This window comes from Nansenia antarctica (genome assembly GCF_963989245.1).
Source record: "Nansenia antarctica genome assembly, chromosome: 3".
NCBI lineage: Eukaryota > Metazoa > Chordata > Actinopteri > Argentiniformes > Microstomatidae > Nansenia > Nansenia antarctica.
Window position 1 is genome coordinate 76865304 of NC_137688.1, and position 24532 is coordinate 76889835.

A 24532-nucleotide genomic window follows, 5' to 3' on the forward strand; every position below is an offset into this window, starting at 1 on the left:
GACACTTTACTAACTAACCAACATGTATGACACTTTACTAACTAACCAACATGTATGGCACTTTACTAACTAACCAACATGTATGGCACTTTACTAACTAAACATGTATGACACTTTACTAACTAACCAACATGTATGACACTTTACTAACTAACATGTATGACACTTTACTAACTAACTAACATGTATGACACTTTACTAACTAACTAACATGTATGACACTTTACTAACTAACTAACATGTATGACACTTTACTATCTAACCAACATGTATGACACTTTACTAACTAACCAACATGTATGACACTTTACTAACTAACCAACATGTATGACACTTGACTAACTAACCAACATGTATGACACTTTACTAACTAACCAACATGTATGACACTTTACTAACTAACCAACATGTATGACACTTTACTAACTAACTAAATATGTATGACACTTGACTAACTAACCAACATGTATGACACTTTACTAACTAACTAAACATGTATGACACTTTACTAACTAAACAACATGTATGACACTTTACTAACTAACTAAACATGTATGACACTTTACTAACTAACCAACATGTATGACACTTGACTAACTAACCAACATGTATGACACTTTACTAACTAACCAACATGTATGACACTTTACTATCTAACCAACATGTATGACACTTTACTAACTAACCAACATGTATGACACTTTACTAACTAACTAAACATGTATGACACTTTACTAACTAACCAACATGTATGACACTTTACTAACTAACTAAACATGTATGACACTTTACTATCTAACCAACATGTATGACACTTGACTAACTAACCAACATGTATGACACTTTACTAACTAACTAAACATGTATGACACTTTACTAACTAACCAACATGTATGACACTTTACTAACTAACTAAACATGTATGACACTTTACTAACTAAACAACATGTATGACACTTTACTAACTAACCAACATGTATGACACTTTACTAACTAACCAACATGTATGACACTTTACTAACTAACCAACATGTATGACACTTTACTAACTAACCAACATGTATGACACTTTACTAACTAACATGTATGACACTTTACTAACTAAACAACATGTATGACACTTTACTAACTAACCAACATGTATGACACTTTACTAACTAACATGTATGACACTTTACTAACTAACTAACATGTATGACACTTTACTAACTAACTAACATGTATGACACTTTACTATCTAACCAACATGTATGACACTTGACTAACTAACCAACATGTATGACACTTTACTAACTAACCAACATGTATGACACTTTACTAACTAACCAACATGTATGACACTTTACTAACTAACCAACATGTATGACACTTTACTAACTAACCAACATGTATGACACTTTACTAACTAACCAACATGTATGACACTTTACTAACTAACCAACATGTATGACACTTTACTAACTAACCAACATGTATGACACTTTACTAACTAACCAACATGTATGACACTTTACTAACTAACCAACATGTATGACACTTTACTAACTAACCAACATGTATGACACTTTACTAACTAACCAACATGTATGACACTTTACTAACTAACCAACATGTATGACACTTTACTAACTAACCAACATGTATGACACTTTACTAACTAACCAACATGTATGAGACGTTACTAACTAACCAACATGTATGACACTTTACTAACTAACCAACATGTATGACACTTTACTAACTAACCAACATGTATGACACTTTACTAACTAACCAACATGTATGAGACGTTACTAACTAACCAACATGTATGACACTTTACTAACTAACCAACATGTATGACACTTTACTAACTAACCAACATGTATGACACTTTACTAACTAACCAACATGTATGACACTTTACTAACTAACCAACATGTATGACACTTTACTAACTAACCAACATGTATGACACTTTACTAACTAACATGTATGAGACGTTACTAACTAACCAACATGTATGACACTTTACTAACTAACCAACATGTATGACACTTTACTAACTAACCAACATGTATGACACTTTACTAACTAACCAACATGTATGGCACTTTACTAACTAACCAACATGTATGAGACGTTACTAACTAACCAACATGTATGACACTTTACTAACTAACCAACATGTATGAGACGTTACTAACTAACCAACATGTATGACACTTTACTAACTAACCAACATGTATGACACTTTACTAACTAACCAACATGTATGACACTTTACTAACTAACCAACATGTATGGCACTTTACTAACTAACCAACATGTATGACACTTTACTAACTAACCAACATGTATGACACTTTACTAACTAACATGTATGACACTTTACTAACTAACCAATATGTATGACACTTTACTAACTAACCAACATGTATGACACTTTACTAACTAACTAAACATGTATGACACTTTACTATCTAACCAACATGTATGACACTTGACTAACTAACCAACATGTATGACACTTTACTAACTAACTAAACATGTATGACACTTTACTAACTAACCAACATGTATGACACTTTACTAACTAACTAAACATGTATGACACTTTACTAACTAAACAACATGTATGACACTTTACTAACTAACCAACATGTATGACACTTTACTAACTAACCAACATGTATGACACTTTACTAACTAACATGTATGACACTTTACTAACTAAACAACATGTATGACACTTTACTAACTAACTAAACATGTACGACACTTTACTAACTAACATGTATGACACTTTACTAACTAAACAACATGTATGACACTTTACTAACTAACCAACATGTATGACACTTTACTAACTAACATGTATGACACTTTACTAACTAAACAACATGTATGACACTTTACTAACTAACCAACATGTATGACACTTTACTAACTAACATGTATGACACTTTACTAACTAAACAACATGTATGACACTTTACTAACTAACCAACATGTATGACACTTTACTAACTAACCAACATGTATGACACTTTACTAACTAACATGTATGACACTTTACTAACTAACTAACATGTATGACACTTTACTAACTAACCAACATGTATGACACTTTACTAACTAACCAACATGTATGACACTTTACTAACTAACCAACATGTATGACACTTTACTAACTAACCAACATGTATGACACTTTACTAACTAACCAACATGTATGACACTTTACTAACTAACCAACATGTATGACACTTTACTAACTAACCAACATGTATGACACTTTACTAACTAACATGTATGACACTTTACTAACTAACTAACATGTATGACACTTTACTAACTAACCAACATGTATGACACTTTACTAACTAACCAACATGTATGACACTTTACTAACTAACCAACATGTATGACACTTTACTAACTAACCAACATGTATGACACTTTACTAACTAACATGTATGACACTTTACTAACTAACTAACATGTATGACACTTTACTAACTAACCAACATGTATGACACTTTACTAACTAACCAACATGTATGACACTTTACTAACTAACCAACATGTATGACACTTTACTAACTAACCAACATGTATGACACTTTACTAACTAACATGTATGACACTTTACTAACTAACTAACATGTATGACACTTTACTAACTAACCAACATGTATGACACTTTACTAACTAACCAACATGTATGACACTTTACTAACTAACCAACATGTATGACACTTTACTAACTAACCAACATGTATGACACTTTACTAACTAACCAACATGTATGACACTTTACTAACTAACCAACATGTATGACACTTTACTAACTAACCAACATGTATGACACTTTACTAACTAACCAACATGTATGACACTTTACTAACTAACCAACATGTATGACACTTTACTAACTAACCAACATGTATGACACTTTACTAACATTTCTAGTGTATTTGGTGTTCCTGACAGGATCAAACCTGATAACACGCCTGTGTTCTCTTTAGGATCCTTAGAGGCGCTACTTTTCCAGCCCTGACTTCACATCACAACACTATTCCTGGTGAAACATCTCCATCTACCAACTCCACTAGAACACATCAATACAGACGACTTCATCACTGCTAACATACTGACAACAACACCTCCACTGATGATATGATGAAGAGGAGGCGTTTCTCACCTTTCTTGCTCTTCTTCTTCATGATGAAGAACACAGTGGTGATGATGGCAGCCAGGAGGAGGAGTCCGACCACAGCTCCAATGATGAGGCCCAGGGGGGCGGGGGGGTCAGTGGCACCTGTAACCAACACAGAGCAGTCAGACTGGAACTGAGGGTCACAGTTTGGTTTCCTCTCAACCAAGACACTTTCTCTGTCACTCAGTAAGAGTTCCTGAAGAGACTTTGTGAATGTGAAGAGTGAACATGTTGTCAGATAGGGGTACGCTGACCAGGTCCACTGAGAGATGGAGAACATGAGGACGTTTAGTGAGGGAGTCCATGGTGCTCTGCTGTACTCTGAGTCACTGAGAATGATCACGTTGTATCTCCTTACCTCTGTTGATCTTTATCACGGAGCGCTCCAGTCTGATGACGATGTCGTCCTCCATCCCAGAGAGCTGAACCACACACTCATACTGGTTCTTCTCCCAGTCCTCAGGCTTCACAAGGAGGCGAGTCCTCATCTGGAAGGTTCCGTCGTGGTTGGGGAGAAGCTCTCCGTACTCCACATCCTCAAACAGCTGATCTCCATCTCTCATCCAGAACACCATCACTGCACTGGGGTAGAAACCTGTAGCGTGGCAGGTGACTGGAGAGGAGGGGGTCTTCTGGAGCAGAGCCACTGAGGGAGGGACTGGGGGGGGGGGGAGGGGAGAGAGGGTGGGCAAGAGAGAAAGGGAGGGGGAGAGAGATGGGAAGAGAGAGGGATAGAAAGGGGCATAAATAAAAGTTAAATTGTGGGGATGAACCCAACTGAACTAATGTGAGATGTCTTCAAATGGAGGATCATCAAGAGAGGGACTGGAGATGGGGGGGGGGATGAAGGAGGAGGGAGGGAGGGAGAGAGAAAGGAGGGGGAGAGAGAGGGAGGGTAAGGAAGAGGAAGTGGGAGAGAGGGTGGTGGGAGCTTGGTGCAGCAGTTTGTGGGGGAGGGATAGGGTGGGGCGAGAGAGCGGGGGAGAGTGAGAGGAAGGAGGAGAGAGAGGTGGGGGGAGGGAGTGGGAGAGAGAAAGATAGAGAGAGGGAGAGAGAGAGAGAGCAATATGAGTAATAAATGTGTCAGTGTGTACCTGTCCTCTTCAGAGTGCTCTCCCCGTACTGCAGGTACTTCTTCAGATACTCAACGCAGGTCTGGGTGTAGAAGTGTTTCTTGTACTCATTAGTAGCTAGATCTCTGTCCCACTTGTGTTTGGTGATGACGGCCTGTGACACTGGAGCGATCCATGTAGACGTGCGCAGGTCAAAGGATAGGAAGTCCTCTCCATCATAACCAAACTGCTGAAACCCCTCTGTGACTCCAGTCTCCTCATCCCAACTACAACCATCCATCCTCTGGAAAATATGTACATCTGAGAGAGAGAGAGAGAGAGAGAGAGGAGGGGGGGGAGAGAGAGATAGGGAGATGATGGGGGGGAGAGAGAGAGAGAGAGGAGGGGGGGAGAGTGTTCCAGGAGGGAGAGAGAGAGGGTGGAGTTCAGTCAGACAGGGTTCTCTATCATGGTCTATCAGCAGTAATAAAACACAGTGATGTCACACCTTCACTCAGACACAGAGTCCATGACTCACAGAGAGAGTGTGTGTGTGAGTGTGTGTGTGCCTGTGTGTAAGAGAGAGAGTGTGTGTGTGTGTGTGCGTGCGTGCCTTTGTGTAAGAGAGAGAGTGTGTGCGCATGCTTGTGTGTGTGTGTGCGTGCGCGTGCCTGTGTGTGTGCGTGTGTGTGCCTGTGTGTGTGTGTGTGTGTGTGTGTGTGTAGGATCATGTTGATGCTTCTCAATGTGAGACGGATCAGGTCAGAACTTTCAAATATCAACTATGGTTAAAACCATCAGGAGGAATGTAACAGTAAAGAAGGTGTTGCTCTCACCTCCACTCTGGTTGAAACGCTGCTTCAGAGTACCAAGGTTTCCTTTGTCGGTCTGCTGCCAGCCCATGGCAACCTGAGTGTACGTCTCCCAGAACTGTGGGTCATCTGCAGTTGCGTTGTTCATCCAGTCCTGTTTGGGCACGTATCTCTTGGTGATGCTGTCATAGTGTTCAATCTGAACACCATCCACCATCCCCACAAACACAAACTCTGGGAGGTTTGGAACTCCAGAGGATGCAGTGTAGAAGTTCTGCATGGAGTGGGTCACTAGAAGAAACATGAATGAAAGTATGCAGAGATATAATACCATGTATGTATGAACTCTTACAAAGGAGGTTTACCATCATTTGGACACTGACGGTGAATCTTCACACTTAAGAGACCCTTTAGCTCTGTGGTATCTCTATAATAATAATAATCATATTCATAATAATGTTTTTACTGTTGGAGCATTTCAGGGGAAATGTATCAGTCATGACTGTCTCTTTAACTAGGGTTGAACACTGCAGCTTCCAACATGAAACACCTTAATGAACCCCTTTTATAAACCCCAAACCATGTCAGTCAGACAGCAACACACAGAGAACACTGAGCATGGAGCTGCAGCGCCATCATCTGGCCACTGCTGGTATTAACATCTACTGGTCACTGCTGGTATTAACACCTACTGGTCACTGCTGGTGTTAACATCTACTGAACACTGCTGGTATTAACATCTACTGGTCACTGCTGGTGTTAACATCTACTGAACACTGCTGGTATTAACATCTACTGGCCACTGCTGGTATTAACATCTACTGGTCACTGCTGGTATTAACATCTACTGAACACTGCTGGTATTAACATCTACTGGCCACTGCTGGTATTAACATCTACTGGTCACTGCTGGTATTAACATCTACTGGTCACTGCTGGTATTAACATCTACTGGCCACTGCTGGTATTAACATCTACTGGTCACTGCTGGTATTAACACCTACTGGCCACTGCTGGTATTAACACCTACTGGTCACTGCTGGTATTAACACCTACTGGTCACTGCTGGTATTAACATCTACTGGTCACTGCTGGTATTAACACCTACTGGTCACTGCTGGTATTAACACCTACTGGTCACTGCTGGTATTAACATCTACTGGTCACTGCTGGTATTAACATATACTGGCCACTGCTGGTATTAACACCTACTGGCCACTGCTGGTATTAACACCTACTGGTCACTGCTGGTATTAACATCTACTGGCCACTGCTGGTATTAACACCTACTGGTCACTGCTGGTATTAACACCTACTGGTCACTGCTGGTATTAACACCTACTGGTCACTGCTGGTATTAACACCTACTGGTCACTGCTGGTATTAACATCTACTGGTCACTGCTGGTATTAACATCTACTGGCCACTGCTGGTATTAACACCTACTGGCCACTGCTGGTATTAACACCTACTGGTCACTGCTGGTATTAACACCTACTGGTCACTGCTGGTATTAACATCTACTGGCCACTGCTGGTATTAACACCTACTGGTCACTGCTGGTATTAACACCTACTGGTCACTGCTGGTATTAACACCTACTGAACACTGCTGGTATTAACATCTACTGGCCACTGCTGGTATTAACACCACTGTCATTACTGGGGCATTGGACTGGACTAGTGATCTAGATCTAGTTATCTACAACATTCAACTAGTTATGTACTGAACTATCCAACATTCAACTAGTTATCTACTGTAACTGTCGTAGTAAAGAGGTAATAATAATGTTCTTATTTTCTTACTGTAAAAAGATTCTTATTGTAATGTATTGTACATATTGAAATGTATATGTTATTGTTGTACAATTATGTGTTTATTTTGTTTATCTAAACGTGTACGTGTTGACGTCACCTCGCTGTTCACGTACCGTGGTCTCGCGATGAGACGGGATGTATATATATAACTCGTGTAGGGGTCTTCCGTCACTCATGAAGAGAAGTCTGATGTGTAAGACGGTGTTTAACTATTCTAGCTGCACCAGAGGTTCTGAGTAGAAGGCGCACACGGTATGTTGTTGTTTTGTTTGTCACTGTTTTACTGTGCATTTTGATTTAAAGTAATTTCTCACATGTATGTGAGGTCGGAACGCCGTGCTGACTGGTTTCAATGTGTAATTGGTGTTTGTTTCACTTCACAGTTTTTCACGGTGTTTGTGTGTACGTGTGCACACAAAATAAATAACATCAGTACAAGAATCGTGGGCTGCTTGTCTGTCTATCAGAAGAATACCAAACTGGAGCAGTTGAATCAAGGACCCCAATTGAAATAAGCCAGTGGCTTTCTTGGGTTTTTATCCTGTTAGTTGACCTTGTATGTAATATGTACTTTCATGTACCTACTTCTGCAAATCTTCTAATAAAGTTTTCAATCAATCAATACAGTGAAAAACGTAACGTCGTATATGGCATGGAGTGAAAACGTGGCCAAACCTAGGAAGAGTGAAAGAATCATCTCAACAGCCATGGACTGAGCACCGAGGCGCCAGCATTCCTGCCAGAAGCAAAGACCTGCGCCATGAAAGACTCCATCGCCGCATTCCACGTGGAAAATCTGCCTACATATCCCAGGGTTCTCAGCGTTCGTTGACGTGACTGTTTGCGTCATTTGAAGAATAAAGACTGCCATTGCCAAGGACAGCCACAAGGTGGCAGTATTTCAACACCCTTGGACAATTCATTACACCTTTGGGATACCAGGTCAGAAAGAATGTATCTTTGAGTTTGGAAACACAGTCTCTTCTATATTTGATGTCATACTAATAATACATGTAGAAAATGTAATTATTGCATATTGATAATTCTGTAAGTTGATCAGAGAAATGTGTAACTTGTTTGATAATTGATATTGTGCATTTACCTAATGGTTCTATAGTTTGCCTTGTCATTTGGGATTGAAATAATATAGTTTCAAAGTAGTTAAGCTAAAATGGACCAGAGTATATCAGAAATGTGTACACTAGAGCAAATAATGCTGTCTCTAGAAATTGAAAAGGCACAATTAGAGGAGAGATTAGATACCGAAATCGACGAATCAGAAATACAACCAATTAAAGATCGCATAAGGGAAATTGATGCAGATTTAGAAACAAATAAAGAAGGGCTCCAGGAGCTATCATCTGAATCTGAATCAGAGCTGAGGCGATCAGAAAGGGAAAGACGCCCAACAGAGAAAATGCTTGAGTTAAAAAAGAACGAGATAGCAAACAAAGAAAGAAAGTTTATGCGCTCATATGTAAACTTCAAAGCAGAGGTTCAACTCGTGAGATCTAAACTAAAGGAAGAACGCTCTAAAATTGAGTTAAGTGAAATGATCACAGCCGTAGTCAAATATGAGTCAGAACTAAAACAAGTATATGAGATTTTACGTGCTCTGGCCATTCCAACTCAAGATATAAAAAGGAAAATAGATAGCTGCACCTCAGTTACTACTGAAATAACTGCTCACCTTGAAAAGCGTTATACAGAAGCTGATATTAAGAAGTTTGATGCAGTGGATGCAAACAAGGCTCTACAACAGTTACTCCAAAGAGAAGATGCTAGGTCAATTTATGGATCAACTGTGTCAAGAGAAAGGCAGAGTAGTCATCAAGGAAGTCATGTCTCAGAGAAGAAGACAGATGTAGCGGCACGTTTGGCAGCAAAACGCGCTGAAATAAACAGGGAAAGAGACGTCTCCACTCAGAAGATGGAGGTGCTAGCCCTGCAAGAGAGGTCAAAGATGGAGGTGCTAGCCCAGCAAGAGAGGTCAAAGAAGGAGGTGCTAGCCCAGCAAGAGAGGTCAAATAAGGAGGTGCTAGCCCAGCAAGTGAGGTTGAAGATGCTGGAAGATCAAAGGGACCTTGAAGCCATGGAGGCTGAATACAATGTGTATGCTGAAGAGGAATCAAAAGGTAATGCTGAAATAGGAAATATTAAAGTAATAACCACTTGGCCTCCAACAAGTCAGCTTCCAATACAGCATGACAGCACTCCATGTGCTCAAGTTTCCCAAAGTGCTTCAGTCCCTCCTTGCTATGAAAGCAACCCAGAGCCAAAGGAGAATGAAGCCTCGATGCTTCATGCATTAAAAGAATCCCTGGCAATGACTAGACTTCCAGCACCAGAGCCGTTCATGTTCACAGGAGACCCACTTAAATTCATTGAATGGAGTAGTGGCTTCAAGGCTTTAATTGAAACAAGCTGTACAAACCCAGCATATAGGATGTTCTATTTGAAAAAATACATAGGTGGGGAAGCACTTAGTGTGTTAGAAGGAACATTCTATAGAACTGATGCGGAAGCATACACACAGGCTTGGGATGCCTTGAACAAGCGCTATGGCCACTCCTTCGTGGTCCAAAGAGCATTCCGGGGAAAGCTGAGTAGTTGGCCAAAGATTGGTCCAAGAGACTCGCTTAAACTAAGGGAGTTTAGTGACTTCCTCATCTCCTGCAAGAATGCAATGCCCCATGTACAAGGTCTAAAGGTTTTAGATGACTGTGAAGAAAACCAGAAGTTACTACTGAAACTTCCTGACTGGGCAACAAGCCGCTGGAACCGTTACGTCACTAGAGCACTGGATGAAGGAAAGCCATATCCAGGTTTCAAGGAGTTTTCGGACTTTGTGGCAGATGAGGCACGCATTGCATGCAATCCAGTTTCCTCCCTTCATGCATTAAAGCAGACAGATGAAAAACCAGAACAGAGGGAACAGAAGCGTCACAAAGCCAGCTCCATGGCGACGTCAACAAAGGTGTCACAAAAACCAAATGCCACTTCAAGGTACTCAAGTGGAGCAGAAAGTAACACAGGTTTCAAAACCAGCCCTTCGGCCACTGAAAGCAATGGGCAATTAGAATGCATTTGCTGTCAAGAAAACCACTTCATATAAATGTGAAACGTTTGCAGCAATGCCTCTGGAGGAAAAGAAAAGGTTTATCTTCGACAACAATATGTGCTTCGGATGTCTCAGAGTTGGCCATGTCTCCAAAAACTGTAGAAAAAGAGCTACTTGCAATATTTGCAAGCGGAGCCATCCCTCTCCGCTTCATGAAGAACATGTACAAGGAGAAAGACCAGAAGCACGTCCACCAAAGGAAAGTACTTCCACTGCCTTATGCAGCGTGGGAGTGGACAACAGTGATCGCACTTCAATGATTGTTCCGGTGTGGCTCTCTTGTGCGGCAAAAAACAGCCCTGAAACCTTAGTGTATGCATTACTGGACACACAGAGCAGTAATACATTTATTGAACAAGAGGTCTGTGAAAAGATACAAGCAGACACAGAACCAATCAAATTGAAGTTGTCAACAATGACTGACAGGGGTTCAATAGTGAACTGTCAAAGAGTGGTTGGGCTGAAAGTGAGAGGGTACATGTCACAAGAGTGCATCAAGCTACCACCCGCATACACTCACAGGGATTAAAGTTCTCCGTCGCTACGACGGATCTCCGTCAATTTTTTCCAAGTCGTGACGGATTTCCGTCAATTGGCTACCTGGTGTAATATGATTTGATTTTTTCCAAGTCGCGACGCAACAGCGACAACTCAGCGACCAACTCAGCGACCAACTCAGCGACGCAACAGAGTCCAAGTCGCGACGGAACAGCGGAGCTACGGTGGGGGCGAGGGGGGCGGCCCACCATTGACGAGGGGGTTCTTGACGGCCAAGTGCCACAACCGCAGGGCCCTGTTCACCTGTTTGTATTGTCGATTCCGCCCGTCTTAGTACCACCTCAGCAGGGCACCCCGTCACTCTGAGGAGAGAAGATTTTACGGTCGCGCTGATATTTAAAACTCCTAGCCTGTCTGTTGTAGGCCTATTTCTTTCCCTCACTGTCTTTTTGTAAAATAAAATAAAAGAGTCAAGATGAGTGTTTGAATTCAGAAGAGGTGATGATCATTAACGTACCAAATGCAATGGCAATGTAAAAAAAAAGGTCAATCTTTCAGACTCGGGGAGATGATCACTCTGATATTGTTTGCACGCTGTACGTGCGACCTGTGCGTCATTTGATTTGAGAGAACGTGATTTACGTGACCATCAGAGTGTAACATTGCAATTACCTAAAATACCCGAGAAATAACAGCGGAAGAACTTGGTGGCCTCATGTGTTGTACTGAAGAAACTTCTTTTTTACTTGCTGCTTGATAAATAAAAATTGGAGCAACGAAAAGTGAGTGCGGGCTACCTTTTTGTATCAATATTACTGCACTGTCAGTTTTAGCTCAGCACCGAAGACAGGAGGATGTGCGTTATTTTTTCTTTAAAAACTCATGTGTTCCACAAACTTCTTCTCAACGCAACCCTCGATCCACACCTGGCCAGTTTCCCACTAGCCGTAACGTTAGCGAAGTAAGTGCGTCTTCGGGTCGGACTCGGGAGGATGAACAGCATAGGCCTACAGCTGGCTCCGTTCATGTGCTGTGGAAAGCAACCACCGCGACGATGATGATAGTGATAATAGTGATGAGGATAATATAAACGAAGACAGTGACAACATGGGTGAAGGTCTAGTTAGTGATACTGGAAATGCTGCTGACAGTGCTAGCCCCACTACTCGCCAAGCAAGTGAAGAGGACGCAGCTAACGTTATGCAGGAAAGCAATGATGGAAGTGAAAATGATGATCCGTAAGTTGAGTTGTTTCATATTCATTAATTTGTAAATCTGTCTATCAAAATCTGTCGACCGCCGTGTCTCCTTAATTTGTGTTGGTATAGTCAGTCACACATTGCTTGCACTTCTAGTTTGTTGTGTGTGGCTTGATTATGTGGCTTGATTGTGTACTAGGCTATGGCTGTGTATGAGAATCCAACAATCACATGTTAAATTGGTAAAATCCATCCAGGAGTTGTTTCGTTTAGTATCAGCAGTTCGGTCTTTACCGATAAATGCATGGCTCTGACCATGGTACTGAGATGAAAGCACAGGTCTCAACAATGAATTGAGAATCAAGGACCCCAATTGAAATAAGCCAGTGGCTTTCTTGGGTTTTTATCCTGTTAGTTGACCTTGTATGTAATATGTACTTTCATGTACCTACTCCCGCAAATCTTCTAATAAAGTTTTCAATCAATCAATCAAAAGGTGGGTCCGCCGGGCATTGCTGCCCGCCGCACCTCCGACGGCGGGCATTGTATAGGCTATTATAGCCTTCTAACGAAAACACAAAGTTCAAGTAGGATATCCTATAATTCTAATTTAAATTAACCCCGTAGGCTACGGATTTAGAAAATGTAATTGGATACTGTGGTGGGTTGACATAATTCACCCACGGAACTATGGGTTGGGGATCTCGGCACTACATACACACCTATATGATGCACCCCCGCGGACGCGGTAATCTGCAATCGGTCAGTTAGAAGCATGGAAGCGCTCATACTAAAAGAAGGCTCCAATGTATTGGACATTGATCAAAGCGTGAGAAATAAATGGAGATGGGCTTGGCTCTACGAAACGGGGTATGATAACAAGCCTTTTAGTTCATGGTGCAAAAAAATAAAAGAGCCAGGTGTGTGTTTTTGCACCATATGCCACAGGAAATTACAGTATGGCAGTAATGGGAAAAAGGTGCTAGCTCGCCATCAATCAGAAGCTAGCCACAAGACTCGCGTTCGTGCTCTCCAGCACACAGCCTCCCTGCCTGGCGCGACAACCACAACAACGGAGGTAAAGGTATCTATGACCGACCGTGTGTGCAATCATAAAGTGCGCATATGTTCATTCATAGCAGAGCATGACCTGTCTTTCACGATCTCGCAACCACTAGTTGACCTCATCCTATCGGCTGCCGAAGACCAGAGTGCACTTTCAAGATTGTCCATGTCCAATGCCCACGCCTCTTACATGTCCACACACGGCATTGCTGCTCATCAGAAAAACGAATTGTCAACTAGACTGAAAACAAAGATGTTTTCTTTAAATGCAGATGAGGCAACAGATGGTAACATGGACAGGATCCTTAATGTTCTTGTAAGGTACTTCGATGAGGATATGGGGAAAGTGTTGACCCAGCATCTGGCCTCAAGGATAGTTAACATCGCAGATGCCTCAACCCTCACACACACACTGACAGATATCCTCCAGTCATACAACCTGAACTGGAATCAGGTTGTTGCTATACTGCTGGATAACTGCAATGTGATGAGAGGGAAAAGGTCTGGAGTGGAGACACAAATCCGAAAAGAAAATCCATCACTCCTGGACATCAGCGGAGACACGGTTCACATGGTCTCAAATGCAACCAAGGCCCTTTTGAAGCCTTTCCAGGGATTTGTGGATGAATTTTGCTCTGATGTCTACTATGATGTAGAAAAATTCCCCAAACAGAAGGAGCTTTTTGGCGAGTTTCAGTCCTTGCTCCATTTGGAGAAGAAGAGCTTGATCCGTCCCATCAGCAGCAGGTTCCTCCAAATGCTGGATGTGTGCAACAGAATACGGGAGCTTATGGATCCATTGATTGTGCACTTCTACAGCTTCCTGTCTCCTCAAGATCAGCACAAATACAGGTACAATAGCATTAGCATTCTCTTTTTATGTCTGTTTTCTCTGTACTAGCAGGCCCAATTTGCAAAATCTAATTAAATAAATCAGAGCAAATATAGCATTCCTGTTCCCCCAACTGTATAATTATATGCTTTTTGTGATGCAGATGGCTCCTGAACCAGGTTCTTGATCAGCATGCAGTTACATCTGATGAGAAGGCAAGGATCACGGTTCTGCAACTGCAAATGGCAAAATCTGCAGGGACCGGAACTGATGTCAACCAAAACCGGAAGACACGCATCTGTATGCTTTTCTCAGAGTTCAACAAGCTCACAGCCTTGATTGATTTATACAGAGGTATGTTCTCGGGCTGGGTGATATTGGAAAAAACGGACATTGCAATATTCTTTTTCACTGCAATATATAGGCCTATTGTGATACATAAAAGAAAACTGGCATGCAGGCACGTGTTACAGATTTACTTATCTAACTTAAGATCAGTAAATCTGATTGGCTGACCTGGCATGTAGGAAAGAAGCAGCTTCATTGGAAGAAACATTACACAGCAAAAAATAATGATGCAGTTTTTTCAGGAGTTGCAAGTGGGCTTAATAGGGACGTTTACCCTATATTGTGCAGCCCTAGCTCAGTCACTTTTGAAGTGGAAAGAAATGTACAGAGATGTCTTATCGATTTATTTATTGTTGCATATTTTTCCTGTAATGGAATCTGAGTATGTTACATTACTATGTTTGTGATCAGGAAAGAATAGTAAAACATATTCAGCGACTTTTCTAATCAGGCTTAATTGTGATTTTCAGGTGTACTTCCAACTTTCCAGGTGTTCCTGAAAAAGTTGCAGCATGAAAAGCCAATGCTCCACGCACTGCATGCCGAAATGATGCTACTGGTCCGGGAACTTCTTTCCAAGTTCATGAAGCCTGTTCACATCCCCCTGAGTGTGAAGGGCTTGTTGAAGCTTGATGTTCAGAAGAGAGACCTGCAGTACCCTGACCAAAGGTTGTCTGTGGGGAGATTCAGCTTCTCTACCTTAAACAAGGCTAGAGTGGAGAAAAGGCCCTGGGTGCAGAACGTCTACAGCTCTCTCAGAGAAGGCTACATCAATGCAGCAACATACCTCCTGAAAAACCTTCCCCTCAACAACCACATCATCACCTCTTTGTCTGTGCTGACACCATCATTGATTCTCCACGAATCGGTCCAAGGGGCATTCAACACCTTAGCCAAGGCCTTGCCAAATGCAGTGAAATCTGAGGAGCTTGGTCAACTGAATGAAGAGGTGCGAGCCTACCAGATTGACGCAGATTTAGGAGCACAGGCCAAACACTTTGAGGAGAATACCGAACGAATCGATGTTGACTGGTGGAGTAGGATCTTGGCCAAGAAGACGCCAGAGGGAGGGATGAGATTCCCCATCTTAGGGAAGTTGGTAAAGGCCCTTCTGTCATTGTTCACTGGCCCTCTTGTCGAAGGATCATTTAACATCATGGATGACATCATAGAAAAAGACAGGGTCAGGCTGAACATTGAGACATATGAAGGCTTAGCCATTATCAAGTCCCACATGAAGGCAACAGGGAAAACGGCCTCCAAAATGGAAATCAGCCCTGCACTGAGGAGCTCGTGCCTGTCTTCTTATGAGAGATACCAAAGTCATCTGAAGAAGAAGAAGGAGAACATTGACAAGCAAAAGGAAAGGAAACTGATGGAAGCTGTGAAAGTCCTCTCAGCAGTTAGGGTAAGAAAAGTAACAGAAAAGTTAAAGAAAGGTTCCACCTCTTCTGCTCCTGCAAGAGCCTCCTCCTCCACTCTTGGAGTCACAGCCATTTCACCTGTTAGAGCCTCCACCTCCTCCTCCTCCTCCTCCACTCCTGGTGTCAGAGCCACTGCATCTACTACAGCCTCCTCCTGCTCCTCCTCCACTCCTGGAGTAAGAGCCACTGCACCTGCTACAGCCTCAAAATCCTCCTCCTCCACTCCTGGAGTAAGAGCCACTGCACCTGCTACAGCCTCAAAATCCTCCTCCTCCACTCCTGGAGTCAGAGCTACTGCATCTACTACAGCCTCAAAATCCTCCTCCTCCACTCCTGGAGTCAGAGCTACTGTATCTACTACAGCCTCAAAATCCTCCTCCTCCACTCCTGGAGTCAGAGCTACTGCATCTACTACAGCCTCAAAATACTCCTTCTCCATCCCTGGAGTCAGAGACACTGCATCATATTCTAGAGCCTCCTCCTCCTCCTCCTCCTCCTCCTCCTCCACTCCTGGGGTCAAAGCCACTTCACCTGCTACAGCCTCAAAATCCTCCTCCTCCTCCTCCCCCTCCTCCACTCCTGGAGTCAAAGCTGGTCCCACTCCCACAGAAGAAAAACTGAAACGGACATCAGGTGTAGCCAAGCTTCAGGCATATCACTTCACTGCCAAAAAGCAGAAAAAGTGAAAAGCACTATAGTAAGTATTACACTTATTATTATTTAATGCTGTTTTGGTCTTTTTCAGTGATCGCTCACTTCAAAACAAAAACTGTGTTTGTTTGGTGTTATACTAGACAGCTGCCATCTCAAGGTGGGTCTTACTATTAACCTGAAAAAAATGTCAGTATGCATACAGTAGCATTGCATAGTCTTAACATCATATGTTTCTTTTACCTGCACAGAAACTGGCTGATTGCAGACACCAAAGACTAGAGGAACCTCTGGATGCACAAGATGTGTGGATTAAGTGCAATACAAGACACATTCAGTTCATGTGTTTTTTTGTGTTTTTAGTTCCTTGTTCAAGTTGTAAGCTTGCTCCGTTGGCAGTGGCACAATGTAAATAAAAAACTTGCACTGAAAAGTTATGTAGATGGTTGATTATTTGTATGTCAGAGTCAACCCTTGCAATAAGTATCAATTTTATTTCATGAATTGAAAACAGCATTGATATCACATAAAAGCAAACTGGCAATAGAAAAGCTGTTCAAAAGAATCTTCTTCCCTTAAAACGCTAACGTTATAAAATACAAACATATAGTGGAGGTTAAAATGAGAATATGACTTGGCTTGAACAAATTTTCAGTCAGGAGATTTTTTTTTGCTTTAATCCCTGCACTCAAGAATACATACCAGTGGAGCAAAATAGTATACCCACTCGTGAAAGTGCGAAAGAGTGGACGCACCTTCTCAGCATAGCAGAAGATATGCCTGATCTGTTGAACTGTCCTGTAGGACTCCTAATTGGCTATGACTGTGCAAGGGCCCTGAAACCAAAACAAGTGATATCAGGGGAAGACTACGATCCATACGCAGTCAAGACGGATTTAGGCTGGAGCATAGTAGGATCAAAAACACCTCGCACAAGCTCAAGGGATGCGACAGGGATCTGCCAGCTCCTGAATGGGAAAGTTCAACACAACAAGGAAGGACATTTGGAAATGCCCCTACCCTTCAGAGAGCGTCCTCAGCTTCCGAACAACAAGCAGGTCGTTATAGCAAAAATTCAAAGCAAAAAGAAAGAAATCTTGAGCTCCTTCTATTCCGAGGAGGACAAAGACCAGGCAGAAGGCAAGAACAGTGAGGCTGGACCCAGCCTGGCCACCTCATTAGACTCTGCTGAAGGCCCTGTGGTCCAGGCCCTGAGACAGGCCGGAGAGGAGGGCGAGGATGACTTCCTGGTCCCCAAGAAGAAGATGAAACTGGAGGAGGAGAAGAAGACGGTGACCGTCGTCGAGGAGACAGCAGAAACCGCCGTCAAGGAGACAGCCGAGACCGTCGTCAAGGAGACAACAGCAACGGCCAAGCCTAGGACTGAAAGGCCAAAATGGCCCAAGAAGAAACACAGGCAGTCCGGAGGACGCCTCATGCCAGGGCCCTTCAGGGTGAAGATGGGGGGCCGAGAGTTCAGAGGACAGAGGCTGAGGGCCTACGGACTAAACCCCAAGAGGCTGCACTTCAGACAGCTAGGCAGGCAGAAACGAAAAAATAAAATAAAAAATAAAAATAAAACAAAGCAGAGAAGCAAAAGAGCAAGCAGTGAAGGAGCGGGTGAAAGGACACAATCAGACGTGCTTAATAAGAGAGCTTCCTGCCAACTGAATATGTCCAAAATGTGACTGCACATAAGAAAATATATCACAGTGCTTCATGATTCTCTTATCACTGTGTTAACAATGTTCCCAGAAATTAGTGGAAGCTAGTCAGAATTGTTAAGACAAGTGAAGATGAAGATGGTCTGGTGCGAAAGGTTAAAAAGTAGGCCAAAGTAACTTAGGAAAGAAAGGTGAACGCTTGACGCAACCATCTTTTCTTGAGCGTCCAGTTCAAAAATTAGTGGTACTAGTGGAGAGTTCCTAAACTATCATTGAAATAGTAACAAAACGGAAGCCGTAAACATTTAGGAATAATGGGTTGGTTATTTGAAAGTTAATTTCCATTTTATAGGAAAATTACAGGATTTATTGTTAAGGTAAAACATTTTGGTTAAGAAAATCTTTGTAATTTTGGTGGCAGTGTAACTGTCGTAGTAAAGAGGTAATAATAATGTTCTTATTTTCTTACTGTAAAAAGATTCTTATTGTAATGTATTGTACATATTGAAATGTATATGTTATTGTTGTACAATTATGTGTTTATTTTGTTTATCTAAACGTGTACGTGTTGACGTCACCTCGCTGTTCACGTACCGTGGTCTCGCGATGAGACGGGATGTATATATATAACTCGTGTAGGGGTCTTCCGTCACTCATGAAGAGAAGTCTGATGTGTAAGACGGTGTTTAACTATTCTAGCTGCACCAGAGGTTCTGAGTAGAAGGCGCACACGGTATGTTGTTGTTTTGTTTGTCACTGTTTTACTGTGCATTTTGATTTAAAGTAATTTCTCACATGTATGTGAGGTCGGAACGCCGTGCTGACTGGTTTCAATGTGTAATTGGTGTTTGTTTCACTTCACAGTTTTTCACGGTGTTTGTGTGTACGTGTGCACACAAAATAAATAACATCAGTACAAGAATCGTGGGCTGCTTGTCTGTCTATCAGAAGAATACCAAACTGGAGCAGTTACATCTACTGAACTATCCAACATTCAACTAGTTACCTACTGAACTATCTACAACATTCAACTAGTTATCTACTGAACTATATAACATTCAACTAGTTATGTACTGAACTATCCAACATTCAACTAGTTACAGGTGTGTACAGGGGGCCTGACCCGAACCCTGACACTAACCTAACCCTGACTCTGACCCTGACCCTGACTCTGACCGTGACCCTGACCTTAACCCTGACCCTAACCCTGACCCTAACCCTAACTTTGACCCTGACCATGACCCTAACTTTGACTCTGACCATGACCCAGACCCTGACCCAGACCCTGACCCTGACCTAACCCAGTGGAGGTGGAGGTGTGTCCAGGGGGCCTGACCCTGATCTGACCCTGACTTAACCCAGTGGAGGTGGAGGTGTGTACAGGGGGCCTGACCCTGACCCAACCTGACCCTGACCCTGACCCTGACCCTGACCTAACCCAGTGGAGGTGGAGGTGTGTCCAGGGGGCGTGGCAGCAAACACAGAGTTCCCTGTAGTTGTCAGACTGGAATCACTCTGATGATGTTTGACATCACGCTGAAGGAGGTGCTTCTCCTCTTGATAAGAAACGCTTTTATAGCATCACAACCAAAACACTCATAAAACCACACAGTGTGACAAAGCATTTCCTGGAAAGTACCGCACGCACACACACACGAACACACACACACACCCACACTAGGGCGTGGAGGAGACAACATGTTGTTGAGGTAGTGCAAGCGCAGCACTCGTCACTAGAAACCCAGACGGCCATATTGTGTCTTCATCTCCCCGTCCTCCTGACATGGCCGACACACAGACACAGAGCTCACACCTGATTGGTCAGATCTGTGTTGCTGTGGGATGTGTGACATGGAGTCCTATTCTTTGTTTTCATAAAAATGTTCTCCCATGAAAAACTCTGAATACAGCTTGACTTCATCTCTTACTACTATTGCTTCCTATGTTGCTGTTTTTATTATTTGAGTACTTTGTGGCGTTGTTGAGGAGCTAGCTGCCCAAAGCATTCCATTACACGTCTACGGCTGTATGCTGCGGATATGATGAATAAACTTATTATATAACATTATATTTGACTAGATTACATTTATCTACAGACCAACCATTAGCTTCAAGTTTCATGTTTATTTAGTCCTAAAGTGCATTTCTCAACACACCTTACATCATATAAACAACCAACACGTTAATAAACACAACAGTAATAAACCTCCTGTCAGAGTGTGTTGGTATGTGTGTATGCAGGGATTACCACAAGAAGTGCAGTTATCAGGCCATGAATCAAGGACTGGAAAGTCCCCTGGTGAGAAGCAACACACACACACACACACACACACACACACACACACACACACACACACACAGAGCCGTGGTGCATCTCTGTGGTCAGAACACCCTGTACAGGTGGAAGGTTGTATTACACATCCTTGATGCTGTTAAATAAATCATGTGACTATTCTAATCTCCTAACCCTGACCTTAACTTAACCCTAACCTTAACTTAACACTAACCCTGACCTTAACCCTAACCTTAACTTAACACTAACCCTGACCTTAACCCTAACCTTAACTTAACCCTAACCTTAACTTAACACTAACCCTGACCTTAACTTAACACTAACCCTGACCTAATGCTAACCCTAACAGACTTCTGTCCAGACACAGGTAGGGTTATTTTCCATCAGTCAAATCAAATCAAATCAAATTTTATTTGTATAGCGCATTTCTTACAAGATGCAACTCAATGTGCTTCACATAATAAACATTCTCAGTCAATCAATCAATACTGACAGAGCCGCAAGCAGGCAAAAGTAAAAACCTGTACACTATGTCAGTCAGATACAAAACAGCTATATACATATACACACACACACACACACACACACACACACACACATAGATAAGCATTTCTGCTATTATGTAATGGTAGTGGTATAGAATAACTGAGTATGATCATATTTATGCCATTTGTCTGACACTGATCCAAAGCAGCTCACAGTACAGTGAGAAGGCTACATACACTGTTTGTATTTATGGTCCCAGCAGGAATTGAACCCACAACATCAGCCTAGCCTCTGAGCCACAGAGGAACATCAGGTCCTCTACATCTGCTGTTCCCAGACCAGGTGTGACAACCAAACATTATTATTGTAATATACAACAACCAAACATTATTATTGTAATATACAACCAAACATTATTATTGTAATATACAACAACCAAACATTATTATTGTAATATACAACCAAACATTATTATTGCAACAACTATACAAAAGGCTATGAATACATTTTTATGAACTATTTTAATTTACTATATCAGTACTTTCTACGCACTCATTTCCCAATACAAAGGGAAACTCACACAGACTTCCCACAGATCACAAATACCCCAAAAGATGTTGAAGACCTGACTAAAGACAAAGTACGTTAGTGAAGTCCAACCATGTGGAACCCAGCAGCCAGGCGTGTGAGATGTTGTGACAGTAGAAGGACGTCCAGTGGAACACAACCACCATAAGACTGTAAACATCTGACCTGTCTGCACCAGGCTGGTCTCTGTACACAATGTTTACACACTTCTCATTTAGTTGTATTCATATTTTTAACTGCAATGTCCACGCGTTTCTATTTCTATTTAAAGTTATCTTTATTTACCTGTATATTATATTCATACACAGCTCTGTTTAACCATGTCTTTATTCTAGTCGTACATTACATCCTTTTAGTTAGTTTTTTATCTTCACACTTCTTTGACAATGTGAACGTATGTTTCCATGATAGAATAAAGATGTTGATACTTTTAAAGGGAGTCTGACTAGAGAAACACTGTCTAGATAGTTTGATCAGCTTCATTAAACCTCCAACCACCTGTAAAACAACAGTCCTGAATTGCTTTCCGGGAAAGTAACATTTGACATTTACATGTTGGTAATTTAGCAGACGCTTTTATCCAAAGAGACTTACAATAAGTACATTTGTGTAGTATAATTACATATTGCCTTTAAATGATTAAATAATTAAATGATGATTATATAACGATTAAAGCACTTTGAGCTGCAACGTTTGCAGGAAAAGCGCTATACAAATAAAAGTTATTATTATATTATGTTTATCTAAACCTCTCAAACACTGAGGGGATCAAACCAAATGGATGTGACACAAACACGGATCGTTTTCATTACATCTGACTCCTTATTTATATTTTAATTTGACTGAATTTCATTGTGTAAATAACTGAAGGAAGGTCAAACAGGCCCATGATTTGATACAGCAAACATCATCCAAACCAAGTTTTATGGAGTGAATAATGTGAAGTGCTTTAGTCTGAAGTGAAGAGGCAGAACAAGTGTAAAACAGCAGCATGTCCATGTATTAAATGTGTTGGAGCTCACTGACCTGCAGATGCGGTGTGAACGCAGAGCAGCAAACCCAGAACACCCGGAACACCCAGAACACCCCTCATCTGGACTTGTTATGAAGATAACCTCCAGTAGTGACAGAAAAGTGACTTAATAACCTCCAGTAGTGACAGAAAAGTGACTTAATAACCTCCAGTAGTGACAGAGAAGTGCGTCAGTCCCAGCCTGCTTGGTTGAGACGTTGAGGAAATGTGGCGATGTGACGCTCGAAACGGGACGGGCGCATGCGCAGTAACACCTGATGAGAAACACAGGATTTGATGAACCAATAGAAATTAAATAAAGGCTGCTACGTCATTAAAAACCAGGCAGGACGGATCTGAGGTTGTCACTCGAAATCGAAAGTACTTGGCCAGTTGGTCTGGCGCACAATACTGATCATTAATAACATCATTTAGACAACAGGTCTGCTCAACATATGAGTTATGTTTTAGTAAACTACATTTACAAATCAAATACACTTCAAAAAGTGTATTTGTAATGGATTGACAACAGGGCATCACTAAGCTCACTATTAGGCAGCCATACCATCACTAGGCTCACTATTAGGCAGTCATAACATCACTAAGCTCACTATTAGGCAGTCATAACATCACTAAGCTCACTGTTAGGCAGTCATAACATCACTAAGCTCACTATTAGGCAGTCATAACATCACTAAGCTCACTATTAGGCAGCCAGGTCAGGTAAACAGACAGAGTCAAACAGCTTGGCTGCTCTGCTGAGCTGAGTGGCTTTCACTGTTACTGGGTCATCAGTCATGTTGAAGGTAAGTTGATCTGCGGGGCGAGGGTTAGGGTGGGCATATAACCTCCACCACCAACACACACTGCAAGGAGGAGGGTGTGTGTGTTTTATCACTTTGAAAAACCATGACAACACACAACATATTAGTTTCAGGGTCAAATATGTGCAAATGTGTGTGTGGGTCAGTGTGTGTGTGTGTGTGTGTGTGTGTGTGTGTGTGTGTGTGTGTGTGTGTGTGTGTGTGTGTGTGTGTGTGCATGTGTGTGTGTGTGTGTGTGTGATGTCTGTCCTGCTGTATCTGTTCCAGTAAGAGACAGAACAGCGTCCCAAACAGCATCAAGCCACAGGATCACTGTCATGTTGAAACCCTACACACACACACACACACACACACACACACACACACACACACACACACACACACTCACACACACACACACACACACACATACACACCCCTTGTGTACAGTAAGTCTGTGTAGCTTATAAAAACCCTTTATCATAATAATGTTTGTTTTATTTTATAGGGATAAAACTACATGTTCTGGATATTGCACCTTTTTGACATCTTTACATTTGGTTTCATATTTCTATAAGACACATTAATGTTGTGTTTATAGAGACAATATATTGTGAAGGATCAAACGAAATGATGTACACACACACACACACACACACACACACA

The 24532-nt window shown here is 41.8% G+C and overlaps 1 protein-coding gene across 1 annotated transcript in view; it reads right to left on the reverse strand.

Moving 5' to 3' along the window:
- LOC308153007 (major histocompatibility complex class I-related gene protein-like) overlaps positions 1–23202 on the reverse strand; it is a 36284-nt gene extending 13082 nt beyond the window's left edge. The window contains exons 1-5 of the mRNA XM_080526089.1: positions 23078–23202; positions 6090–6356; positions 5296–5574; positions 4560–4859; positions 4187–4303 (exon numbers count right to left, since the gene is read on the reverse strand). Coding sequence (XP_080382215.1) covers positions 4187–4303; positions 4560–4859; positions 5296–5574; positions 6090–6356; positions 23078–23144 — 1030 coding nt within the window. The 5' untranslated portion in view covers positions 23145–23202. The remainder of the gene's footprint in view (positions 1–4186; positions 4304–4559; positions 4860–5295; positions 5575–6089; positions 6357–23077) is intronic.
- Between the last annotated feature and the right edge of the window lie 1330 nt (positions 23203–24532).